General features: G+C 35.8%; 1 protein-coding gene across 1 annotated transcript; it reads left to right on the plus strand.

The window, feature by feature from the left end:
* Nucleotides 1–532: 532 nt before the first annotated feature.
* Nucleotides 533–13,432, plus strand: LOC108472169 (uncharacterized). Its single transcript, XM_053021399.1, is given in 16 exon segments — nucleotides 533–1,557; nucleotides 1,981–2,458; nucleotides 2,576–2,642; nucleotides 2,781–3,337; nucleotides 3,502–3,584; nucleotides 3,675–3,772; nucleotides 4,040–4,198; nucleotides 4,247–4,449; nucleotides 4,654–4,823; nucleotides 5,091–5,491; nucleotides 6,296–6,409; nucleotides 6,978–7,216; nucleotides 7,218–7,599; nucleotides 7,637–8,217; nucleotides 12,839–12,852; nucleotides 13,141–13,432. Coding segments are annotated over 16 exon segments (4,863 nt in total).
* The last annotated feature ends 10,916 nt before the right edge of the window (nucleotides 13,433–24,348 follow it).

Here is a 24,348-nt window from a genome sequence, read left to right on the forward strand (position 1 = left end):
TAATAAAAAAATGTCATATTTATTTGTAGTTCCCACTAAAGTCTTGGTTTGAAACCTATTAATATTATATTGAAACATAAAAAATCCAAATTGAAACTAACTAAAATTTGATAAAATATAAAGACTATTTATAAGATTTACCTCTTTTTCCTCTTTTTCATTTAAGCAAAAAATAATTATATAAAAACGGTGCCTAGAGGTGCCGAGTTAAAGTCGGGTGCTCCAAGTAACGACTTTAATCATTTCCTTATTAATTTTCAAACTCATCTATTTTACTAAATAATTTTTTTATACCAAGAAAATGCCTCTTGCAAGTTTTATGGAAAAGGAAACTTACAAGTTCGTGGGGCCCATCAATCTCGAATTGACTTAAACACATTTAGTTAAGTTGACTTAAACGTGTGTCCACAAACAATTGGATAAGAATCTAATTTCCCTTCTGCTGTACTTTGAACCATATAATCAATTGTACCAGAAACCAAAAATTCCAAGATATCAACTGTCTTCAGTCTCAAAAAAAAGTTGCTCTCTCATGGAATTTTCTGTTGTTTCTTTTGCTCTCAAAACAATCGGCAAGCTAACACAAGAAGTCACATCCTTGTAAGGTGTGGATGAAAAAGTTCAGGGCTTGGCAAATGAGCTGAGATGGATGCAACGCTTATTGAAAGTAGCAGACGTAAGAAGAGTTGATCATGAGGTGATACGCACCAGTGTTGTTGAAATCAGAGAGTTGGCCTACGATGCTGAAGATGTGATCGAGACGTTTTCCCTCAAAGTTGCTTTCAAACGAAAAGATGGATTTTCAAATTACATCAAAAGGTCTGCTTGTTTCCTCAATGAGGGATGCCTGCTCCATCAGATCAAGTCGGAGATAGAGAAAATCACTGTCAGAATCAAAGAATTGATTCAACAATTGAAGGCGTATGATGTATCAAAGTTAGGGGTTGATGGAAAAGGACCAAGTTCTTCAACTAAAAGGCGGGAATCAAGGCAGTCTTATCCTCATGTTATGGATGATAACATTGTTGGATTGGATAAGGATATCAAGAAACTGGTCTTAGTTCTTGTCGATAAGGGAAGTGAATGCAGGGTTCTCTCCATATGTGGCATGGGTGGTCTGGGGAAAACCACCCTTGCCAAGAAAATATATCGTCAAAGCCAAGTTGCCAGTCATTTCAAACACTTGGCATCGATATATGTTTCTCAAAACTTTCAAAAAAGAAAAGTTTGGGAAGAAATTCTATCTGATCTTACCATCTTAAGTGAAGTTGACAAGAAGATGAAGGTTGAAAATTTGGTAGAGAAGTTATCTAGTTTCTTAGAGGAAAACAAATGTTTGGTTATACTCGATGATATTTGGAACACTGAGGCTTGGGATAACTTAAAACCAGCATTTTCAGCAAAGGAGACGAGAAACAATATATTGCTCACCTCTCGAAATAAGGAGATAGTTTCTGTTGAGCATTGGCCTACAATGCAACATGTGACCAGCAACTCAGCAAGTAAGCCAGCAATAGAGCAGAACCGAATGCAACAGCTTGTTGATTTTGTTCAAATGTAACTTGTTTAGTTAGCTTGTAACATGTAATCAAAGTTAGTAGGATTAGTTTTTTATTTGTACTTGATGTAATGGCTGATGTATCAGCTAGCATTAGTTTGAAATTTAACTTGTATTAGTTGTGTATTAGTGGGAACAGTTACATTGTTAGATAACTGTCCAATTTCATGTAACCTTCACATATATTTTGATTTCAATCAATGAAATTATCATCCGGTTACATTACTCAAGTTTTCAAACTTTTTTCTTTCATTTTTTCGATTCTTTTGCTTTTGTTCTTGTTTTGAATGTTAAGTTGCTACCAATGTTGCAACAAATGGTAATCAGAGCCTAAGTCTCTGAGGGCCTCTGTTTGTTGGTTGCTTTGTTGAGAAAATATAAGCTTGAAAAGGAAGAAATCGAAGCTGTTGAGTTTGTTTCAGCAAGATGAGCTTCACTCTACCTCTACCTCCAGTGTTTGCTGGTGAAAACTACTACATTTGGGTAGTCAAGATAAAGATATATCTTCAAGCTCAAGACTTGTGGAGTGTAGTTAAGAATGATTTCGAGCCACCTCCATTGAAGGCTAATCCCATAATTGCTCAAATGAGGCAGCATGCTGAGGAGAGCACAAAGAAGCATAAAGCCTTGGTCTGCTTGCAAAATGGAGTGACAGATGTAATCTTCACTCGAATCATGGCTTGCAGCACACCTAAAGAAGTATGGGAGAGGCTGAAGGAGAATTTTATGGGATCGGATAAAACAAGGCAGCAACAAGTGATTAACTTGGGAAGAGATTTTGAGAACCTGAAAATGAAAGAATCTGAGAGCATCAAGCAATATTCAAACAGGATCATGGCCACTGTCAACAGCATAAGGTTGCTTGGTGAAGATTTCAGTGATACCAGGGTTGTTGAAAAGGTTATCACCATACTCCCTGAGAGATTTGAGTTTAAAATCTCATCACTCGAGGATTCAAGGGACTTAACAACCATTTCTTTGTCTGAGTTGGTGAACTCCCTTTATGCATTGGAATAGAGAAGAGCCAACAGACAGGAAGAACATCCTGAAGGAGCCTTCCAAGCAAAGGCCAAAGATGGTCCAGGTTCGAGCCAGAAATGAAAGAAGCCTTGGCTTGATAAGAGGGATAAGCCAAAGAAAGATTTAGGCAAGAGAAGGTTTCCACCATGTGCCCACTGTAAGAAAACCACACATTCTAAAAAATTTTACTGGTTTAGGCCAGATATTCAATGTCGGAGCTGCAAGCAGTTTGGCCATGTTGAGAAAGTGTACAAGAATAAAGCAAAGGCACCAGCACAGCAGCAGATCCAAGCTCAAGCTGCTGAGGACCTTCAGGCTCAATATGAGCATGTTTTCACAGCCACAAGCTTTACTACCACAAGCAAAGTCAAATACAACTGGCTGGTGGATAGTGGCTGCACACATCACATGGCAGCTGATGAAAGCCTGTTCAAAGACCTTGACAGAAGCTATGCCTCAAAAATCAGAATAGGCAATGGGAGTCTGGTTGAAGCCAAAGGAAAGGGGAATGTAGTGATCAACACTGCCTCAGGTAACAAAGTCATTTCAGATGTGCTTTTTGTATCTGACATTGATCAGAATCTGTTGAGTGTTGGTCAGTTAGTTGAAAAAGGGTATTCCCTAGTTTTCAAGAATGATTCATGTGTTATTGAAGACTTTCATGGCCAGGAAATGATTACTGTAGGCATGGTAGACAAATGTTTCATGCTTGATGTGAATCAGCTCAAGAAGAAAGCTTATACAAGCTTAGCTGATAATGTTGGCCTATGGCATAGAAGCTAGGCCATGCTAATTTCAGATCACTTGATCTGTTACATAAGATGAATTTGATAGATGATATGTGTAAAGTTGAGGTAAGAGAGACTGTTTGTGAAATTTTTTAGCTTGGTAAACAAGCTAGATTACCTTTTTCATTGAACCAGGCATGGAGAGCTCGAGAAAGGCTTGAGCTGGTGCACTCTGATGTTTGTGGACCAATGAAGTCCCCTTCTTTGAATGAAAGCAAGTATTTTGTTCTGTTCGTTAATGATTTGACCAGATTTTGCTGAGTCTACTTCATGAAACAGAAGTCTAAAGTGTTTGAAGCCTTTAGCAGATTCAAGGCATTAGTAGAGAACCAGACAGGTTGCAAGATTAAGGCCTTGAGAACTGACAATCGGACTGAATACTTATCTGAGAGGTTTCAAAAGCTTTGTGAGCATGCAGGGATCCATCATCAGCTAACCACTGTTTACACTCCACAGTAAAATGGAGTTTATGAAAGGAAGAATAGAACAGTGATGAATATAGCCAGATGTTTTAAATTTTGGGCTGAGGCTGTCAACACCTCAGTTTACCTACTGAACAAGCTTCCAACTCGAGCAGTGAAGGAAAAAACACCTTTCGAAGCATGGTGTGGATTTAAACCATCAGTTTACCATCTGAAAGTTTTTGGATGTATGTGCTATGTGCTTATTCCAGCTGAAAGAAGAACCAAACTTGAGAAAGAGTCTACTCTTGGTATATTTGTTGGCTACAGTAGTACCAAAAAAGGCTACAGAGTGTATGACCATTCAACAAAGAAGATTTTGGTGAGCAGGGACATCAAATTTGATGAGGAGAAGTTTTATAGTTTGGAAGGTTCAGATGCAAGCTAGTTGGATGAAAACCAATTTGACATCAACCCAGAGCCAGCTGAGAATGAACCAAAAAATGAAGACATTAATGATCCTCCTGTGAGAGGAACTAGAACCATTGCTGACATTTACCATAGATGCAATGTTGCTATAGTTGAGCCATCGAGCTATGAAGAAGTTGGAAGGGGCAAATGCTGGAGAAAGGCTATGGAAGCGGAGCTTGAGATGATCAAGAAGAATAAGACATGGGACTTGGTTAATAGGCCAAACCAGAAGAAAGTCATAGGTGTTAAGTAGGTTTTTAGTGCCAAATTCAACTCTGATGGCTCTTTGAACAAACACAAGGCAAGGTTTGTGGTGAAGTGCTATAGTCAGCAATATGGCACTGACTTTATGGAGACATTTGCTCCAGTAGAAAGGCTTGACACAATCAAGCTTTTGTTTACTTTGGTTGCATAGAAACAATGGAAGATTCATCAACTTGATGTCAAATCAGCTTTCTTGAATGGTTTTCTCAAGAAAGAAATTTACATAGAGCAACCAGAAGGCTTTAAAGTTCAAGGACAAGAAGACAAGGTTTATAGACTAAAGAAAGCCTTGTATGGCCTGAAACAGGCACCAAGAGCCTGGTATGACATGATAGACACCTACTTGCCTAAGCTTGGATTTAAAAAGTGTGTCAGTGAAGCCACACTCTATGTGAAAAGATTAGAAGGTGAAACCTTATTGATTGTGTGACTCTATGTAGATGATCTACTTGTGGCTGGAAGCAAAGATGAATTGATCAATGAATTTAAAAAGCAAATGCTAGAAGTATTTGAGATGATAGATCTAGGAATCATGACAGACTTCCTTGGTATGGAAGTGAACTAATCTAATCAAGGCATTTTTATTAGCCAACATGCTTTTGCATTGAAGATCCATAACAGATTTTGCATGTCAAACTGCAAATCAGTGAGCACACCAGTAGCACAAGGGGAGAAGTTGTCTAGTGATGGGAGTGAAGTAAGAGTTGATGAAAAAGAATATCGAAGCCTGGTAGGTTGCCTGCTTTACTTAACAGCAACTAGGCCTAATATTATGTTCGGTGTTAGTCTCCTATCAAGATTTATGCACTGCTACAATGTAATTCACCTCAAGGAAGCTAAAAGAATTCTCAGATACATCAAAGGGACTCTGAACCATGGAGTCATGTTTAAGAAGGAAAATGAGCTCAAGCTAATAGGATTTTCTGATAGTGACTGGGCTGGTTCTGTTGATAACATGAAGAGCACCTCTGGCTACTTCTTTACTCTCGGTTCAAGAGTTTTTTATTAGAGTTCTAAGAAGCAACAAATTGTTGCTCAATCCACAGCTGAAGCAGAATACATTGCAGCTGCAACAACAGTGAATCAAGCCATTTGGCTTAGAAAGTTGCTATGTGATCTAAATGAAGAGTAATTTGAACCTACTGAAGTCAAAGTTGACAACCAATCAGCAGTGGCTATTGTTAAGAATCCATTTTTTCATGGAAGGACCAAGTATTTTAAGATCAAGTTCCACTTTGTTCGAGAGACTAAGCAATCAGGAGAAGTCAGCGTTATTCATTGTAGCTCACAAGACCAATTAGCTGACATTTTGACTAAACCACTTGATGCAGCAAGGTTCAAGATTTTAAGAAGCAAGATTGGTGTATGTTGCATACAGTCCAAGGAGGAGTGTTGAGCATTGGCCTGCAATGCAACATGTGACCAGTAACTCAGCAAGCAAGCCAGCAATGGAGCAGAACCGAATGCAGCAGCTTGTTTAGTTGATTTTGTTCAAATGTAACTTGTTTAGTTAGCTTGTAACATGTAATCAAAATTAGTAGGATTAGTTTTTGATTTGTACTTGATGTAATGGCTGATGTATCAGCTAGCTTTAGTTTGAAATTTAACTTGTATTAGTTGTGTATTAGTGGGAGTAGTTACGTTGTTAGGTAACTGTCTAATTTCATGTAACCTTCACATATATTTTGATTTCAATCAATGAAATTATCATCCGGTTATATTACTCAAGTTTTCAAACTTTCTTCTTTCATTTTTTCGGTTCTTTTGCTTTTGTTCTTGTTTTGAATGTTAAGTTGCTGCCAATGTTGCAACAGTTTCACATGCTGACAGAAAAGGTTTCTTATATGAGTTGCAGTGTCTAAACTACGAACAAAGCTGGAAACTATTTCGAAAAATTGCCTTTCCCCCCAACAAATTCCCTGGGTAATATGTTTATTGATTTCAATGTCATATATCAATTATAGGATTTAGTAGATTAACTTTCATTAATAACAAAATCATGTAATCATATTTGTACTGAAAAAATATAATTGTCTATATATAATCTGTATAAAACTACGATTTATAATTGCTCCTCGCAATCTTTTTAGTTGATCTACTTTCTAGTTTCTCCTATTAAAATAAAGCCTTAAAACATAGTACAATAAAACTTTCTAATTTCTCGTTTTACAAATAACATTAGGTTCAAGAGGTGTTGTATTTAGAATTTACATTTGAAATACGAAGTGTATAAGTGAATCACATGTAAGAAATCACTTGTTAAAAAACATTCTATTTATTTTTAATAACTTTTAAAATTGTTAAATTGGTGGTAATATTGTGGTTAATTACTAAAATATAATATCGTGGGTAACTTGCATACCATCTTGCTTCACTATTTATTTGAAATTATTTAAGATGTACTGTGGTTAATTATTACACTGTAGTCTAGTTTTGAAATTATCAGTCATCTTTTTGAAACTTTGTTTTGGTATTATACAGGGTATAAAATTGATGCAAAAATGAAAGAGTTAGGAGAAGACATTGTTAAACATTGTGCAGGGCTTCCATTAGCCATCATTATATTGGGAGGAATTTTGGCTACAAAGCATTATTCATTAACTGAATGGCTGAAGGTACCTAAAAATGTGAAATCATACTTGAACAACGATAAAGGTGAAGTAGTAAGACATGTGTTAGTATTAAGTTATAATGATTTGCCTCCCTATTTAAAATCATGCATGTTTCCTTTATTTAAGTCAATTTCTAGAGGATTATGAGATACCTGTGGATAGATTGATTCAGTTATGGGTTGCGAAAGGTATTGTTTCATCAAAGCAAGAAAAAGAAGATAAAGGGAAAATAGAGAAAAATGTGGCAGAACATACTTAATGGAGTTTGTAGAGGTGCATGATTCAAGAACGAGAAAGAGACGTTGCAACCTTAAAGATGAGAAGTTTTCAGATGCATGATCTAATGAGAGATGTTTGCTTGTCAAAGGCAAAACAAGAAAAATTCCTCTATATTGCTAATCAATCAAATGTGTGCCAGTTAACCACAAAGGGGAGGGCTCGCAGAGTTTCTGTACACAAATTGTTTCCTATACAATGCATTAAAAGTCCATGTCTTAGATTACGAAAGAGGAGGAGTTGCAGGAGGCAAGTTACCCAATAACATTGGTAAACTCATCCATTTAAGATTCTTGAGGCTAAGGGATTTGAACTTCTGGTGTTCAAAGTTGCCATCATCTCTAGATAACTTAAGGTGTTTGCAAACTTTGGATTTAAGAATTATAGGAAAATGGTCAAACTCTATTCATGTACCTAACGTGATATGGAGGATGGAGAAACTAAGACATTTATATCTCCCTAACAAATGTAGTCGTAAAACAAAGTTGAAGTTGGGTACATTGAGAAACCTCCAAACACTTGTGAATTTCAACACCAAAAATTGTTATATAAAGGATCTTATGACAAATATTAGAGAGTTGGAGATTCGAGGGGCTTTCAATATTGAAGATTTTTACACGGAAGAGTTGGGTAAGAATCCACCCATCGTCCAAAGTAGATATCTTCATTCCTTGTCTATCATCAATGGTGAAGGAAGAATAGATCCAAGACATTTGACTCACCTTCTTTCAAGCTGCGATAGCATTTTTAAGTTGAGCTTAGATGTGGAAGTAAGAAGGTTACCAGATCATCACTACTTGTCTTCAAATCTCACTTACATAAAGTTTGTTGAGCATTGGCCTGTAATGCAACATATGGCCAGCAAGTCAGCAAGCAGACCAGCAATGGAGCAAAACCGAATGCAGCAACTAGCTTTGGATCATTTTGTTCTTTTTTTTGTTCTAATGTAACCAGCATTATTTTGTTTGTAATTTGTAATCAAAGTTAGTAAGATTTTTGATGTAATGGATGTAATGGCTGATATATCAGCTTGCTTTAGTTTGAAATTTAACTTGTATTAGTTGAATATTAGTGGGAGCAGTTACATTGTTAGGTAACTGTCTATTTTTGTAACCTTCACATATATTTGATTTTGTTCAATGAAAGTAAACAACCTGATACAACTTTGTTCAAAATTTTTCCTCTCTTTTAGTCTTTTTCAAGTTCTGTTTTGCTTTGATTCTTGTTCGTGTTGCTGCCAATGTTCCAAAAAATGGTATGCAGGCCTAAGTCTTTGAGGGCCTTTGTTTGTTGGTTACTTTGTTAAGAAAAACTTAAGCTTGAGAAGGAAGAAATCGAGGCTGTTGAGTTTGTTTCAGCAGGATGAGCTTCACTCCACCTCCTCCTCCAGTGTTTGCTGGTGAAAACTACCACATTTGGGTAGTTAAGATGAAGACTTATCTTCAAGCTTAAGATTTATGGAGTGTAGTTGAGAATGACATCGAACCACCTCCATTGAAGGCCAATCCCACGATTGCTCAAATGAGGCAGCATGCTGAGGAGAGCATCAAGAAGCACAAAGCCTTGGCCTACCTGCAAAATGGAGTGACAGATATAATCTTCACTCGGATCATGGCCTGTAGCACACCTAAGGAAGCATGGGAGAGTCTGGAGGAGGAGTTCATGGGGTCAGATAAAACATGGCAACAACAAGTGATCAACTTGAGGAAGGACTTTGAAAACTTGAAGATGAAAGAGTCTGAGAGCGTTAAGTAATACTCAGACAGGATCATGGCCACTGTCAACAGTATAAGGCTGCTTGGTGAAGATTTCAGTGATAGCAGAGTGGTTGAAAAGGTTATCACCACACTTCCTGAGAGATTTGAGCCCAAATTCTCATCACTTGAGGATTCAAGGGACTTGACAACCATTTCCTTGTCAGAATTGGTGAACTCTCTTTATGCTTTGGAGCAGAGAAGGGCCAACAGGCAAGAAGACCATCCTGAAGGAGCCTTCCAAGCAAAGGCCAAAGAGAGCTCCAGCACAAATCAGAAAGGAATGAAGCCTTGGCTTGACAAGAGGGATAAGTCAAAGAGAGACTCAGGTAAGAGGAAGTTTCCACCATGTGTTCACTGTAGGAAGACCACACATTCTGAAAAATTTTATTGGTTTAGGCCAGACATTCAATGTAGAAGCTGCAAGCAGTTTGGCCATGTTGAGAAAGTTTGTAAAAACAAACCAAAGGCACCAGCACAGCAGCAAATCCAAGCTCAAGCTGCTGAGGACCTTCAAGCTCAGATGGAGCATGTGTTCACAGCCTCCTACTTTGCATCTTCAAGTAAAGTTAGAAGCAATTGGTTGGTGGATAGTGGCTGCTCACACCCCATGACAAGTGATGAAAGCTTGTTTAAAGATCTTGATAGAAGCTATGACTAAAAAATCAGAATTGGCAATGGTGAATTGATTGAAGCCAAAGGCAGAGGCAGTGTTCTAATCAGCACTTGTTCAGGTAACAAAGTCATTTCAGATGTGCTCTTTGTGCCTGATATTGATCAGAATCTGTTAAGTGTTGGTCAGTTAGTTGAAAAAGGGTATTCCCTAGTTTTCAAGAATGGTTCAAGTGTTATAGAGGACATTCATGGTTAGGAAATGATCACTGTAGGCATGGTAGATAAATGTTTCATGCTTGATGTAAACCAGCTCGAGAAGAAAGCTTATGCAAGCTTGACTGATAATGCTGGTCTATGGCATAGAAGATTAGGTCATGCCGATTTTAGATCACTTGATCTATTGTACAAACAAAATTTGGTAGAGGATATGTCCAAAGTGGAAGCAAGTGATACTGTTTGTGATGTCTGCCAGTTTGGCAAGCAAGCTAGATTGCCATTTCCTGTTAACCAAGCTTGGAGAGCTCGAGAAAGGCTTGAACTGGTGTATTATGATATTTGTGGACCAATGAAGTCCCCTTCCCTGAATGACAGCAAGTATTTTGTGTTGTTCATTGATGACCTTACCAGACTTTGTTGGGTTTACTTCTTGAAACAGAAGTCTGAGGTATTTGAAGCCTTTAGCAGATTTAAAGCATTAGTAGAGAACCAGAAACGCTGTAAAATCAAGGCATTGAGGACTGACAATGGGGCTGAATACTTATCTGAGAGGTTTCAAAAGCTTTGTGAGCATGTAGGGATCCAACATCAGCTCACAACTATCTATAGTCCACAGTAAAATGGAGTTTATGAATGAAAAAATAGAATAGTGATGAATATGGCTAGATGTTTGTTGTTTCAAAGCAAACTTCCAAGCAAATTTTGGGCAGAAGTTGTCAACACCTCAGTTTACTTGTTAAATAAGCTTCCAACAAGAGCTGTAAAGGATAAAACACCCTTTGAGGCATGGTATGGGCTCAAACCAACAATTTCCCATCTAAAGGTGTTTGGATGTGTGTGCTATGTGTTTATTCCAGCAGAAAGAAGAACCAAACTTGAAAGAAGGTCTACCCCTGGCATATTTGTTGGTTACAGTAGTACCAAAAAAGGCTATAGGGTGTATGATCCCTCAAAAAATAAGATTGTACTGACTAGGGACATCAAATTTGATGAGGAAAAGTTTTGGAGCTGGGAATATGCAGATACAAGTCAGTTTGATGAAGACCACCTTGATATCAGCCTAGAACCAGCTGAAAATGAACTAGAAAGTGCAAACATTAATGAACCAGAAAGTGCAAACATTGATGATCCTCCTGTGAGAGGAACCAGAACCATTGCTGACATCTACCATAGATGCAATGCAGCAATAGTTGAGCCTTCAAGCTATGAAGAAGTTGTAGAAGATAAATGCTGGAAGAAAGCAATGGAAGCTGAGCTTGATATGATCAAGAAAAATGACACTTGGGAGTTAGTGGACAGGCCAGATCACAAGAAAGTAATTGGTGTTAAGTGGGTTTTTAGAGCCAAATTCAATTCTGATGGCTCTTTAAACAAACATAAGGCAAGGTTGGTAGTGAAGGGTTATAGTCAAGAGTATGGTACTGATTTTATAGAGACATTTACTCCAGTAGCAAGACTTGATACAATCAAGCTGCTATTTGCTCTGGCTACACAAAAACAGTGGAAGTTCACTAGTTAGATGTCAAGTCAGCTTTCCTTAATGGCATTCTTGAGGAGGAAATTTTTATTGAACAACCAGAAGGGTTTGAGGTTCAGGGAGAAGACAAAGTCTACAGACTGAAAAAGACATTGTATCGCCTAAAACAGGCACCTAGAGCCTGGTATGACAGGGTTGATACATACCTGTCTAGGCTTGGGTTTGAGAAAAGTCTGAGTGAGCCAACACTTTATGTAAAGAAATCTAAAGATGAAACCTTACTGTTAGTTTCAATCTATGTGGATGATCTACTGGTCACTGGAAGTAAAATTGACTTGATCAATAATTTCAAAATACAAATGCAAGCAGTGTTTGATATGACAGACTTGGGAATCATGACTTACTTCCTTGGGATGGAAGTGAACCAGTCTGATCATGGTATTTTTATCAGCCAGCATGCCTTTGCCCTGAAGATTCTAGACAAGTTCTGTATGTCTAATTGCAAATCAATGAGCACACTAATGGGTCAAGGAGTGAAGCTGACCAGCTTTGGAGGCCAAGAGAGGGTTGATGAGAAGGAGTACAGAAGCTTAGTTGGCTGTTTGCTCTATTTGATAGCAACTAGACCTGATCTCATACATGTTGTTAGCTTGTTATCTAGATTTATGCACTGTTGTGATACATCTCATTTCAAAGCAGTAAAAAGGGTACTCAGATACATTAAAAGAACCTTGAGGCTTGGTGTCATGTTCAAAAAGAAAAATGAGCTTAAACTTATGGGATATTCAGACAGTGACTGGGTAGGTTCTACAGATGACATGAGAAGCACCTCGGGTTACTTCTTCACACTTGGCTCAGGAGTATTTTGCTGGAGTTCAAAGAAGCAACAAACTGTTGCTCAATCCACAGCTGAAGCAGAGTATATTGCAACAGCAGCAGTGAATCAAGCCATCTGGCTCAGAAAATTATTGTTTGATCTAATTGAAGAACAAAGTGAAGCTACTGAAATCATGGTTGATAACCAATCTGCAGTTGCCATAGCTAAAAATCCAGTCTTCCATGGTAAGACTAAACATTTTAAAATCAAATTTCATTTTGTTAGAGAAGCTGAACAATGTGGAGAAATTAGTCTTGTTCATTGTAGTTCACAAGACCAATTGGCTGACATTTTGACTAAGCCACTTGGCACAGCAAGGTTTGAGAATTTAAGAAACAAGATTGGTATGTGTTGCATACAGTCCAAGGAGGAGTGTTGAGCATTGGCCTGCAATGCAACATATAGCAAGCAAGTCAGCAAGCAGAACAGCAGTGGAGCAGAACCGAATGTAGCAACTAGCTTTGGATCATTTTGTTCTTTTTTTTTTGTTCCAATGTAACCAGCATTAGTTTGTTTGTAATTTGTAATCAAAGTTAGTAAGATTTTTGATGTAATGGATGTAATGGTTGATATATCAGCTTGCTTTAGTTTGAAATTTAACTTGTATTAGTTGAATATCAGTGGGAGCAGTTACATTGTTAGGTAACTGTCTATTTTTGTAACCTTCACATATATTTGATTTCATTCAATGAAAATAAACAACCTGTTACAACTTTGTTCAAAATTTTTCCTCTCTTTTAGTCTTTTTCAAGTTCTGTTTTGCTTTGATTCTTGTTCATGTTGCTGCCAATGTTCCAACAAAGTTGAGAAGGTGCAAGCATCCAATGCCAACACTTGAGAAACTGCGTTACTTAAATATGCTTGAATTACATGAAGAGGGTTTTATAGGAAAGGAAATGTTTTGCTGTGGACAAGCTTTTGCTAACCTTGAGGCTCTAAGCTTTAAGAAGCTTAACAATCTGGAGATGTGGAAAGTGGGTGAAGGAGTCATGCCTTCTCTTCAGCGATTGGAGATACAAAAATGCAGACAGCTAAAAAATCTTCCAGATAGACTGAAGTTCATTGCAACCCTTCAAGAACTGAAGATGGACAGCGAGTGGTAGCAATTATGATTATTTCCAGGTAATTCATAATCTTTTTTTTAGGAAATACTTAATCCTTTTGTTTATATATAAAAGTCCACAACTATTTTGCATGTTTAGATTCTTTCTCAAGCAGATAATAATTTAGAGAAGATCCTAGTTTCGGTTGTTATTCTCAATTTTTGGCAATGTCTCATATTCCCATATGATTTGTCCTTTGAATAAAAAAAGATAGAGAATGTTTTCAATTGGTGATGGTCAAGTGATACAATTGGGAAGACTGATTATTTCAACATTCTTCAACTACTTCATATGATATTAACATTTTTTAACTTTTCGTCTTTAGGTATGGAAGCCATTGCCATTTTTTTATTCTGCTGCTGCTCTTCATGGAACCAAATATTGAAACATTTACCGAAAAAGAAAAATAATTGCCAAATGAATTGGGTAAGAATCTAGTATCCTTTGTGCAATACTCTTATTCCTCCATGGAAATCGCCCAAACCTGTGTCCACAAGCAAGCATTGTACAGTTTAAGTAAACTTTGAACTTTATAATCAATAGTGCTAAAAACCCAAAAAATTTCCACGATATTAATTGTCTTTTATCACAAAAAAATTGCTCACTCATGGATTTGTCTGTTGTATCTTCGATTCTTAGAAGTATTGGTGATTTAGCTCAACAAATAAAGTCCCTTTTGGTTCCGATGACCAAGTTGAGGGATTGGAAAGGGAGCTAACATGGATGTAAAATGAGATATTTGGGAATAATGATTAATAATAATTTAAATTTGATTTTGAGACTAAAATTATCAATTGGGAGAAAGTAGTTTAGACTTTAATCAAAAGTAAATTAGACTTTAGTCGAATGAATGGATAAAATGGGAAGCACCTAGAGGGACAAGCTCAAAATCAAAACAAATGCTTCTTAGAGGTTGGCGGAGTACAAGGGATCGTATGTGGTTGTGGTGTGGCTTAGATTCAGTGATTTGACCTTATTTTGACTGAGGCATTTGCTATTATAGAAGCACTCTCCCCCGGGAGAGTGATCGTTATGCTTTTGTGACTAGTAGGATTTTAGACTCAACTTTATATGGTCGAATCTAAGAGGAGGCCTATAGCCTTTGCTCTTTCTTTTATTTTGTTTTCAGTACATTCATAGGTCAGCCAATAAGATAGCTCATAGACTTATCCATTAATCTTTTTGTGATGATTTCTTTTGTGTTTCTGGAATAAACCATCCGGATGTGAATCTCCAACTTGTATTAAGGGAATCTCATTCGTAAAAAGGTGTTTTTTCCCCCACTCCCCTGTTCAACGTTCAAATTGATAAAGTAGACTGCACTAATTAAGTTGTCCATTATATTATTAATCTTTACTTTACTTTTCCAAAATATAGAATAATCCTCACTTTAAAAAGTAAACCAGCTATGCTTCCTCTTACTAGCAAACTTCATCATCACTCATATTGTTAATCTTTCTGTACTTTATCTAATATATCATATATATTCAATATAATAAGGTACACAAATTCATATTTCTACAAATGATAACCTCTTCTTTTTATAAAAAAATTAATTTTAGACAAATAAAACTTAAATAAATAAATGAAATTTTCATTTTACTTATTCAATTATAGGTTAATTTAGGTTTATTGTTCAATTATAAATAATAATTTAACTATAATATTTTTTATAGCTACAAAAGAGGAAGTTGAGTTTAAGCCTCAACCAAAAAACCAAAATTACTATTTAACACTGATCTTCTAACAAAATGTCCTGCACTAATGGAAGTGGTTGTGTGAAGACGTGCAACCCGATTGTGCAATCTCTAGCCCATTTAAACATCGCATCTGCCGTCATGTTTGTCATTCTTGCCACATGCTTGATTTGAACTTACCAATCCCTCTTCATCCAGCTACAACTCTCCAACCCCACCTTATGAGTTCCAATCTTCACTATACCAAGTATTGTCTCCACTGCACTCTTGCTATCACTTTTAACTAACAACCTACACACCCCTTTGTCCCACGCTATTCTAACACCATCCAAAATCACTTGAAGTTTAGCGTCCAAAATCGAGCTCACCCTTAAGTTGAGACCATAACCAAATATCCAATCCCCCTTAGGACCTCTCACCACAACCTCAGCCATGGCATTACCAAATTTAACATCAACTCCACCATCTGCATTCAATTTAACCTATCAAATCGAAGGTTTTTCCCAACTCATGAAATTTTTCTGACATCATTCCCCCGCTTTCATTGACATCATAGCCTAAGACCAACTAGTCATGATGATATCATCTGAACACAGATGTTGGTCAGTAAATATCGCCAAATCCCTACCTTTCCATAACCTACAAACAATATTATAAAATATGACTTCCTATCTTACCCCCTTAACTAACAAATTATCCTCATTCTTGATGTTAACCAGTAACCAATGTTCAAAATCAAGAGTAAAAAAACCATTAGACAGGCCATCAGGAACTAACCTTTTCTAAACTGCTTGCTAATGGACAAGTTCTTAGAGCATGATCAATATTTTCTAACATATGGCCACACATATAGAAAGATTTATCGTCGAATAATCCCCTTTGGCATCTTTCTTCATTAGTCAACACTATACCATAAATGCATAACCACATAAATTGCCTTATTCTTTATGGAACCCTGTTGAAAGTTGTCAACAATACAGCAGTAAGCAAATGTCCATTGTGTATTTTGGCCATTAAACTTTTGTAACATGTGACTTTTTGTGGTTTGATTGTAACTATTGTCTTGCTAAGGATTAGTCAAGTACTTTGCTGATTTAGTAGCTTTTTAGGTTATCATTAAGCTGATTTTATAGCTTGGATACTAGCACAAGTTAAATTTGTTTTCTTCCAATGTATTAGAGCTACTTATGTACATGTTATATTGCTTATTCAAGTAATGAGATAAGTCTACATTTTTTTCTCATCCAACATCCGTTTTTGCTTTTTTTTTCATCTTTCAAACACAAATTTTTGAAGTTTTAATTTTTGGATACTAATTTAAACTCAACAAATGGTATCAGAGCTGTCATCTTTGAGGGCCTTTTGTTGTGTGTTATTTTTTGAGTGATTCGTGCTTGAAAAAAAAAGAAATAGAAGTTGTTTTTGTTGGTTTATTTAGTTGTTACAAAAGAATGAGTTTCTCACCACCACCACCACCACCTGTCTTTACTGGTGAAAACTACAACATTTGGCCTGTGAAGATGAAAAACATATCTAGCTCATGATCTGTAGAGTGTCGTTCAAGTTGACACAGAGCCACCACCTTTGAGAGCTAATCCAACCATATCTCAAATTAGGCAGCATAATGAGGACTGTGCCAAAAATTATAAGGCTGTGCCATACCTTCAAAATGGAGTTTTAGATGTGATCTTCATAAGGATAATGGCTTGTGACACTCTAAAGCAAACCTGGATAGACTCAAGGAAGAGTTTCAAGGGTCAGACAAAACTAGGAAGCAGTAGTTGATCAACCTAAAGAGGGATTTCGAGAATCTAAAGATAAAGGAGTCTGAAACCATCAAGCAGTATTCTGACAGGATTATGGCTACAGTCAACAACATAAGGCTTCTTGGGGATGATTTCAATGACAAAAGAATAGTTGAAAAGGTCATTACAACTTTTCTAGAGAAGTATGAGTCAAAGATTTCTTCCTTGGAAGACTTTAGGGACCTATCAACTATATCCTTGATAGAGCTGATAAATGCTCTCTATGCACAAGAGCAGAGAAGGACAAACAAGATGGAGGAATATTCTAAATAAGCCTTTCAGGCCAGAAAAAAAGAAAGCTCAAGCTCGAGCTCAAGATACAAGAGCAAGAAGCCTTGGTCAAAAAAGAAAGAAAAATGAAAGAAGGATGTTGCTAAAAGGAAGTTTCCACCATGCACTCACTGCAAAAAGTCCACTCACTTAAAAAAATATTATTGGTACAGGCCAGACATTCAATGTAAAAGCTACAAACAACTTGGCCACATTGAAAAAGTTTGAAAGAACAAGGCAAAAACACAACCACAACAGCAGAATCAAGCTCAAGTTGTTAAGGATGTTCAAGCTCAAGAGGAGCATGTTTTTACTGCTTCTTGTTTTTCAAGTTCAATCAAAGTTAGAAATAATTGGTTGATTCATTGTGGCTGCACTTATTACATGGCATCAGATAAAGGTATCTTTAGGGAGTTAGACACCAGTTTTGTGTCTAAAGTCAAAATTGAGAATAGTGAGTTTATTGAGGCCAAAAGCAAATGCAAGGCTGTGATTTGCACTCAATTAGGTAACAAAACCATTTCAGAAGTTCTTTTTGTACCTGGTATTGACCAGAATTTACTTAGTGTTGGTCAGTTGTTAGAGAAGGGTTACTCCCTTATTTTTGAAGGAAAGACTTGTGTGATCAATGTGATTCTTTTGATCAAGAGGTAGTTACAGTAACTATGCATAACAGATCCTTCATTTTATATGTGAATCGGTTAGAAGCAAAGGCACATACTGCTCTGACTGATAAATCATGTTTATGGCACAAGAGATTGGGGTATGTGAACTATAAGTCACTTAGTTTACTGTATAAGATAAGCCTAGTTGAAGACATGTTCAAGATTGAGCCTAAGAATGATGTATGTGAGGTCTGTCAGCTTGGCAATACCTTTTCCTGTCAACAAAGCTTGGAAAGCTTAAGAGAGGCTCCAACTGGTCCATTCTGATATTTGTGGACCCATGAAAACCTCTTCCTTAAAAGGCAGCAAGTATTTTGTATTATTTATTGATGATTGCACCAAATTCTATTGGGTGAGTTTTCTGAAACAAAAGCCAGATGTGGTTGATTTCTTCTGCAAGTTTAAGGCATTGGCTAAGACTCAAGCAAGTTGTAAGCTGAAGATATTAAGGTCAGACAATAGGACTGAATATGTGTCTTAAAAGTTTCAGAAGATTTGTGATAAAGTTGGAATTCATCATAAATTAACCACTATCTACACACCACAGCAGAATGGTGTTTGTGAGAGAAAGAACAGAACTATTCTAGATATGGCAAGGTGCCTATTTTTTGAAGGCAAAATGCATAACAAATTGCCAACAAATGCTGTCAAAGGTAAAACACCATTTGAAGCTTGGTTTAGACACAAGCCAACTGTCTCACACTTAAAGGTGTTTGGCTGCATATGCTACACACTTGTGCCAACTAAAAAGAGAACCAAGCTTGAAAAAAGGTCCATGCCTGGAGTCTTTGTTGGCTATAGCAGCATAAAAAGGGGGTATATGGTCTTTAATCTATCCACTAAAAAGATTGTTGTGACTAGAGATGTGAATTTCAATGAGGGCAGCTGTTGGAAATGAGATGGAATAGATGCAAGCCTGTCTGAGCAAGACCAGCATGACCTTGACCTGCAGCATGTTAAGAATAAAGCTAAAACTGAGGATGGATATGTTGATGTACCTGTCAAAGGTACAAAGACTATTATGGACATCTATGAAAGGTGTGATATGACTATTGTTGAGCCTTCCAACTTTGATGAGGCTGCAAAGGAGGGCTGTTGGAAAGAAGCAATGGAGGCAAAAATAAAAATGATCCACAAGAATGACACTTGGGAGTTGGTTAATAGCCTAGCAAATAGAAAAGTTATAAGTGTGAAATAGGTATTCAAGACCAAACACAATGCAAATAGGTCATTGAACAAGCACAAAGTGTGACAGCCCTAAATTGACTCTAGTCGGAAAGTGGTTTCGGGACCACAAAACTGAGTTATAAAACTAATTAACCGTTATATTTTATGCTTATTGTATGTGAACATGCATGTGTGAAAGTTTCATACTTTGATTTTGTCATTTGAATGTGAAATTTATTAAATAGGACTTATGTGAGACAATTGTGAAATGTGATAGCTAAATTTAAAAGTGGTCTATTAATGCATGTTATAAAAAGATGGTACTTGCATGTCAAATATCCCTTTTTGACAATAGTGGCCGACCAAGCTCATACTTATGGGCATTACATGCATGGGTTAATATTATTATAATAAATAGTGGTAAGAAACATGTAATAAAAAATTGTGTTAAATTAATGAAGTGAATAAAACAAAGAAAAGAAAGAAAAGTGTTCATCTTTTTTATTTCTTCGGCCGAAAATTCTAAGAAGAGAAGGGAAGGGAAACAAGCATTCGGCTACTCCTTTATAGTCTTGAATAAGGTAAGTAATTCATGTCATTTCTTGGATTTTTATCATATTTTAAGTTAGGTATTAAGTTTCTTACTTAGCCCATGACAAAATTTTGAGTTGTGTGGTGTCTTGAGCATTCGGCCATGGGAGAAATTGAAGGGGATAGATTGTTGTTCTTATAGTTTAATGAAGTTTGAGCTAGATAATACTTAATTGTTAGTATTTACATGTGAAATGGATGAACTCGGACTTGTTGAATTACTTGAACAAATAATTGGTTTTCAAGTGTTAAATGTGAGCAAATGCCGTTGGGTGATTGAATGAAATAATTAGAGGTTTTCATATCAAGAGGTTCGGCCTTGTAAATGAATTTTTAAGGGCATAAATCTTGAATAATGTTATGTATAGGTTTCGGCCATAGTATTATAGTGAATATTAATTTGAACAAGGGTTTTAATATAATAAATTGGTGTGAATGTTTTGAGTGAGGTTTACATTATTAAGTTGAGTGAGAAATGATTTCTCAAATGTCTAAAATGATATTCGGCTTAGGCTTGTAAGCATGATTAGTCGGTGTTGAATGTTTTAGAATGATGAAATAGAGATTATGCTTAAGTGAAATTATAGATATGTGATGATTGATTGGTGATATGCATGTTTAAATAACATGCATGCAAAGAATGTGTGAAAGAATGAATTGGTAATAAATCTGCTTGGGACAGCAACAGTAATGTGATTTTGGAAAATCACCATAAATTGTGGGAGTTGAGTTAGAAGCTGAATAAATTATGTAATTAAATCTTAATGAGTCTATTTTCTTATAAAAGAAACTGTGAAAGCAAAAGAATTTCTGATAATGAGATATTTGAAGTGATGTAGGACAAGGTCAAAATGACTTCTAGATCCCCTGTTCTGTTTTTATAAAATCATTATAAATTGTAAAAAAATGGTTATAAGATGAAGTTTATATGCTTAAACTCATTAATGAGTCTAGTTTCAAATGAAATAAACGAGAACATATTTTGAATTCGGTACAATGAGAATTTTGATTTGTAGTGAAGAGTGGTCAGATTAGTCAAATAGTGAAACAAGGGAAAATTTAAGAAGAAATCTGGTATTGATTTTCCAAACCAAAAATTCTGAAAATTTTACAGATAAAAGATATATGAGTCTATTTTCAAGAAAAATTAACGGCACTTGATTTGGAGTTTCATAGCTCCAGTTATAAATGATTTAGTGACTGTTGCTCAGGAAGACAGCTTGCAGTGAAATTATGATTATGTGGTAAACATTGACAAAAATTTGTTAATGAGTTGCTTATTGATTTCTTATAAGCTTACTATGATCAGTAAGTGTGAAAGTCGAATATATATATATTATATTTATAATGTGATGCTTGAATAGTCGAATAATGATTAGTTTAAAATCTTTGAATTTAAGCTCAAGAGCATAGAGGGACAAATTCGGATAAGGGAAAAGAGAAAGTAATCGAATAGCCATTGTAATCATTCGGCAACATTCGAGGTAAGTTCTTAAGTGTTTAAGCTTGATTCCTTTTTATATCCCTAAGAGTTAAATTAATATGGCAAAGAGAATGTAAATTTTATTTAGTTAATGTGTCGAATATGTAATGATTTAAGGCTATAACCCGATTATGGCTATTATGCTTAAGTTGAATTGGATTTGGAAATTTGATGCACTAAATGAGTGTTACAATGAGTAAACTATGTCGTATATGTGTTGGTAGAGATATCACGATTTGTGATTATTAAATATCTAAAGGAAACCATGATTTGTATAAAATTATTATTATTAGTCCTTTGTGGTAGCCAAATATGGCTTGGCACTAAAGTGATTAAATGTGAACTTCGATGAGGTAAACTATTAAAAGTGTGGTGTTTTAAGACTATGGGCTAATACGATATGTGGATTTGTTCCGTAAAGTAAATTATTCAGGTACGAATAACCTAATTAAGTATATGTAAATTAAATGAATTTGATGATTGATGTGAATCGAACATATAAGAAATGGTTTCATGTTTATGTTCAACTATGAGACCTTGTGTCAAATCGACAATCGATTTCGTTCAATACATTAAGTTGGTCAGGTATGCGATATGTACTTATGCATGTTAAATCTATTGGAATTGAATCATGAATGTGAATTGAGAAGCATAGGTAAAAATGCCTATGTCATATATGTGAGTAAGGGTAAAACCATCGTAAATTATCGATAAGGATGGGCTATGTGCGGAACCAACTTATAATTGCTAATTTGAAAGGTTGTGTGCTAATCGGTGAGCAATATGTATATATTAGGTGAATTGTGACCTTTTGGTTCTACTTGAATTAAGTTGTGTGATAAATAATTTATGTATATGACTTATAGTCGAATAGTCACTATGGATTAAGCTTGAATGGTGAAATGGATATGTGATATTTATGTATGACTTTTGAACCGAAATGTAAATTATGGTACTCATATGGAGCTTATATCCGAATGTAGCAAATGACTACTAATGTGATATGTTGAATGAGATGTGTTAATATATGATTAAATATGCATGATATTTGATGTGTATCCGGGCTTAAAGACCATGAGCTATATCTTGGAATTATATCCGGGTTAAATCCATAAGCTTCGTCTTTGGTATTATATCCGAGTTAAATCCATAAAGCTTCGTCTGGTATTATATCCGGGTTAAATCCCTTGAGCCTAGTGTTGGTACTATATCGAGTTTAAAGTCCCGTAGGCTTCGTGCTGGTGTTATGTTTGGGTTTTATACCTCGCAGGCCAAGTGTTAGTGAATTTGATAAAGTATATGACTACGAGATCCTATGCTAAGATGATAAATTGAACTCGTATTACACATTAAGTGATTCAGGTATGTGATATATATATATATATATATATATTATATGTGAGATTGATCTGACGGGAATTAAGAATGTGTAATGAGAAGCATATGAAAAGATGTTGTAAATTCATATGTATATTTGTATATGTGTGCATTTAGTTATTATGCAAAGTTACAAGATAGTTTTTGATATGCTATTTAACTATGAATGTTGAAAGTAAGTGTGGGTAAGAAATGATACACTAGTGAAATTTGAAAGAATTAAAGTTAATCCGGAAGCTTGTAAATACTATGTTTATATGAGTTTGAGTATAAATGGAGTAAAATGATATGTGTTTGTGCATAATTAGCCAAATAGTATTGTACTCAGAAAGTGTTATGTGATTTCGAACATTTGGTTTGTTTTTAAGTTCAACTGTTTAAATTGCTTAAGACTTACTAAGCTTATGAAAGCTTACTTTGAATGTTATGTTTCTCTGTTTATTTTTGTAGATCGTTGACTTTTACTATTAGCTCGGGGATCGTCAGCACTTTGTCACACTATCTACTATTGTAGTAATCATGTGATTTGGACTTAGCTTATGGCATGTATAGGATAGACTATAAATAGAATGATATTTTGACTATTGTATATAAGCCATGTGAATATGGCATCTTATGGAAGTTTACTTTTATAAGTTTTAAATTAGATCTTTGTTTGTGTCTATTAGTTATATAAATAAATGATCTTTTATTTAAGAAAAGGTTCAAAATTTTACTGTTCTGATTCGATTCCTAATTTCTGGTAACATCTCATCCTATTCTGGCGACAGTTACGGGATAGGGGTGTTACACAAAGTAAGGCTGGTTGTGAAAAGATATAATTAACAGCATGGTATTGATTTCTCTGAAAACTTTGCACCAGTTACAAGGTTGGACACCATAAGGCTTTTATTTGCCTTAGCTGCTTAAAAATTATGGAAAGCACACCAGCTGGATGTCAAATCAACTTTCTTGAATGGATTTCCCAATGAAAAGATCTTTGTTGAGCAACCAGATGGTTTCAAAGTTCTCGGTGAATAGCACAAGGTTTACAATCTCAAGAAGGTTTTGTATGGCCTAAAACAGGCTCCAAGGGTCTAGTATGACAGAATTGATGCCTACCTATTAAGGCTGGGGTTCGAAAAGAGCATTAGTGAGCCTACACTCTATGTGAATAAGGTTGATGATGAGCGTCGAAACCACCAAAAATAATTCCTACAAAAATAACTCTAAATTGTAGTAAATAGTGGTAGTAGGGTCGAGTTCATAGGGATTGGATGTTGTAATCAACTTTCGTGTTTACTTACGAACAGAATGTTCATTGTATCAAGGTTATGGCAAGAGTCGTGCCCACGACTCCAAACGTACCTGTAACAAAAATAAACAAGTAATCGGAAGGTTTCGAGAATGTTTAGAAAGTAAATAATCTATCAAGGTAAATAAACAATTAAATAATAATAGAAATAAATTGAGTTAGGGAAATAAATTCAGAATTTTGCAAATAGAAATAATAAGCTTAGCCTTAGACTCGGTAAATTTTGTATCAAGGATCGATCCTTGAAAATTAATCTTCTCCTCCAATAATAAGTTGGTTATAGCAGTTAAGAATTCCTAACCACCAATTCTTCCTCTCGTAGCTGGTCCCGGTACGACCTGCAAACCAACCCTTACAGATTATCTAACCGAGATACACGAGTTCCCAATTCAAGATTCTTGTAGCCTTGCATTCCGAAAAAACCAATCGAATTAATGGCCTCAACAGTGTGGGTAGTTTAAACCCGATCACTTCTTCATTGATTTGTTCTTGGAGATTCGAATACAGCACGGCTAACTCGTTTCTCCAATTGTCAGCAAACACAACTCCGACCCAATGTGCACTTTG

The sequence above is a fragment of the Gossypium arboreum genome, chromosome 11 (assembly GCF_025698485.1).
Source record: "Gossypium arboreum isolate Shixiya-1 chromosome 11, ASM2569848v2, whole genome shotgun sequence".
NCBI classification, from domain to species: domain Eukaryota; kingdom Viridiplantae; phylum Streptophyta; class Magnoliopsida; order Malvales; family Malvaceae; genus Gossypium; species Gossypium arboreum.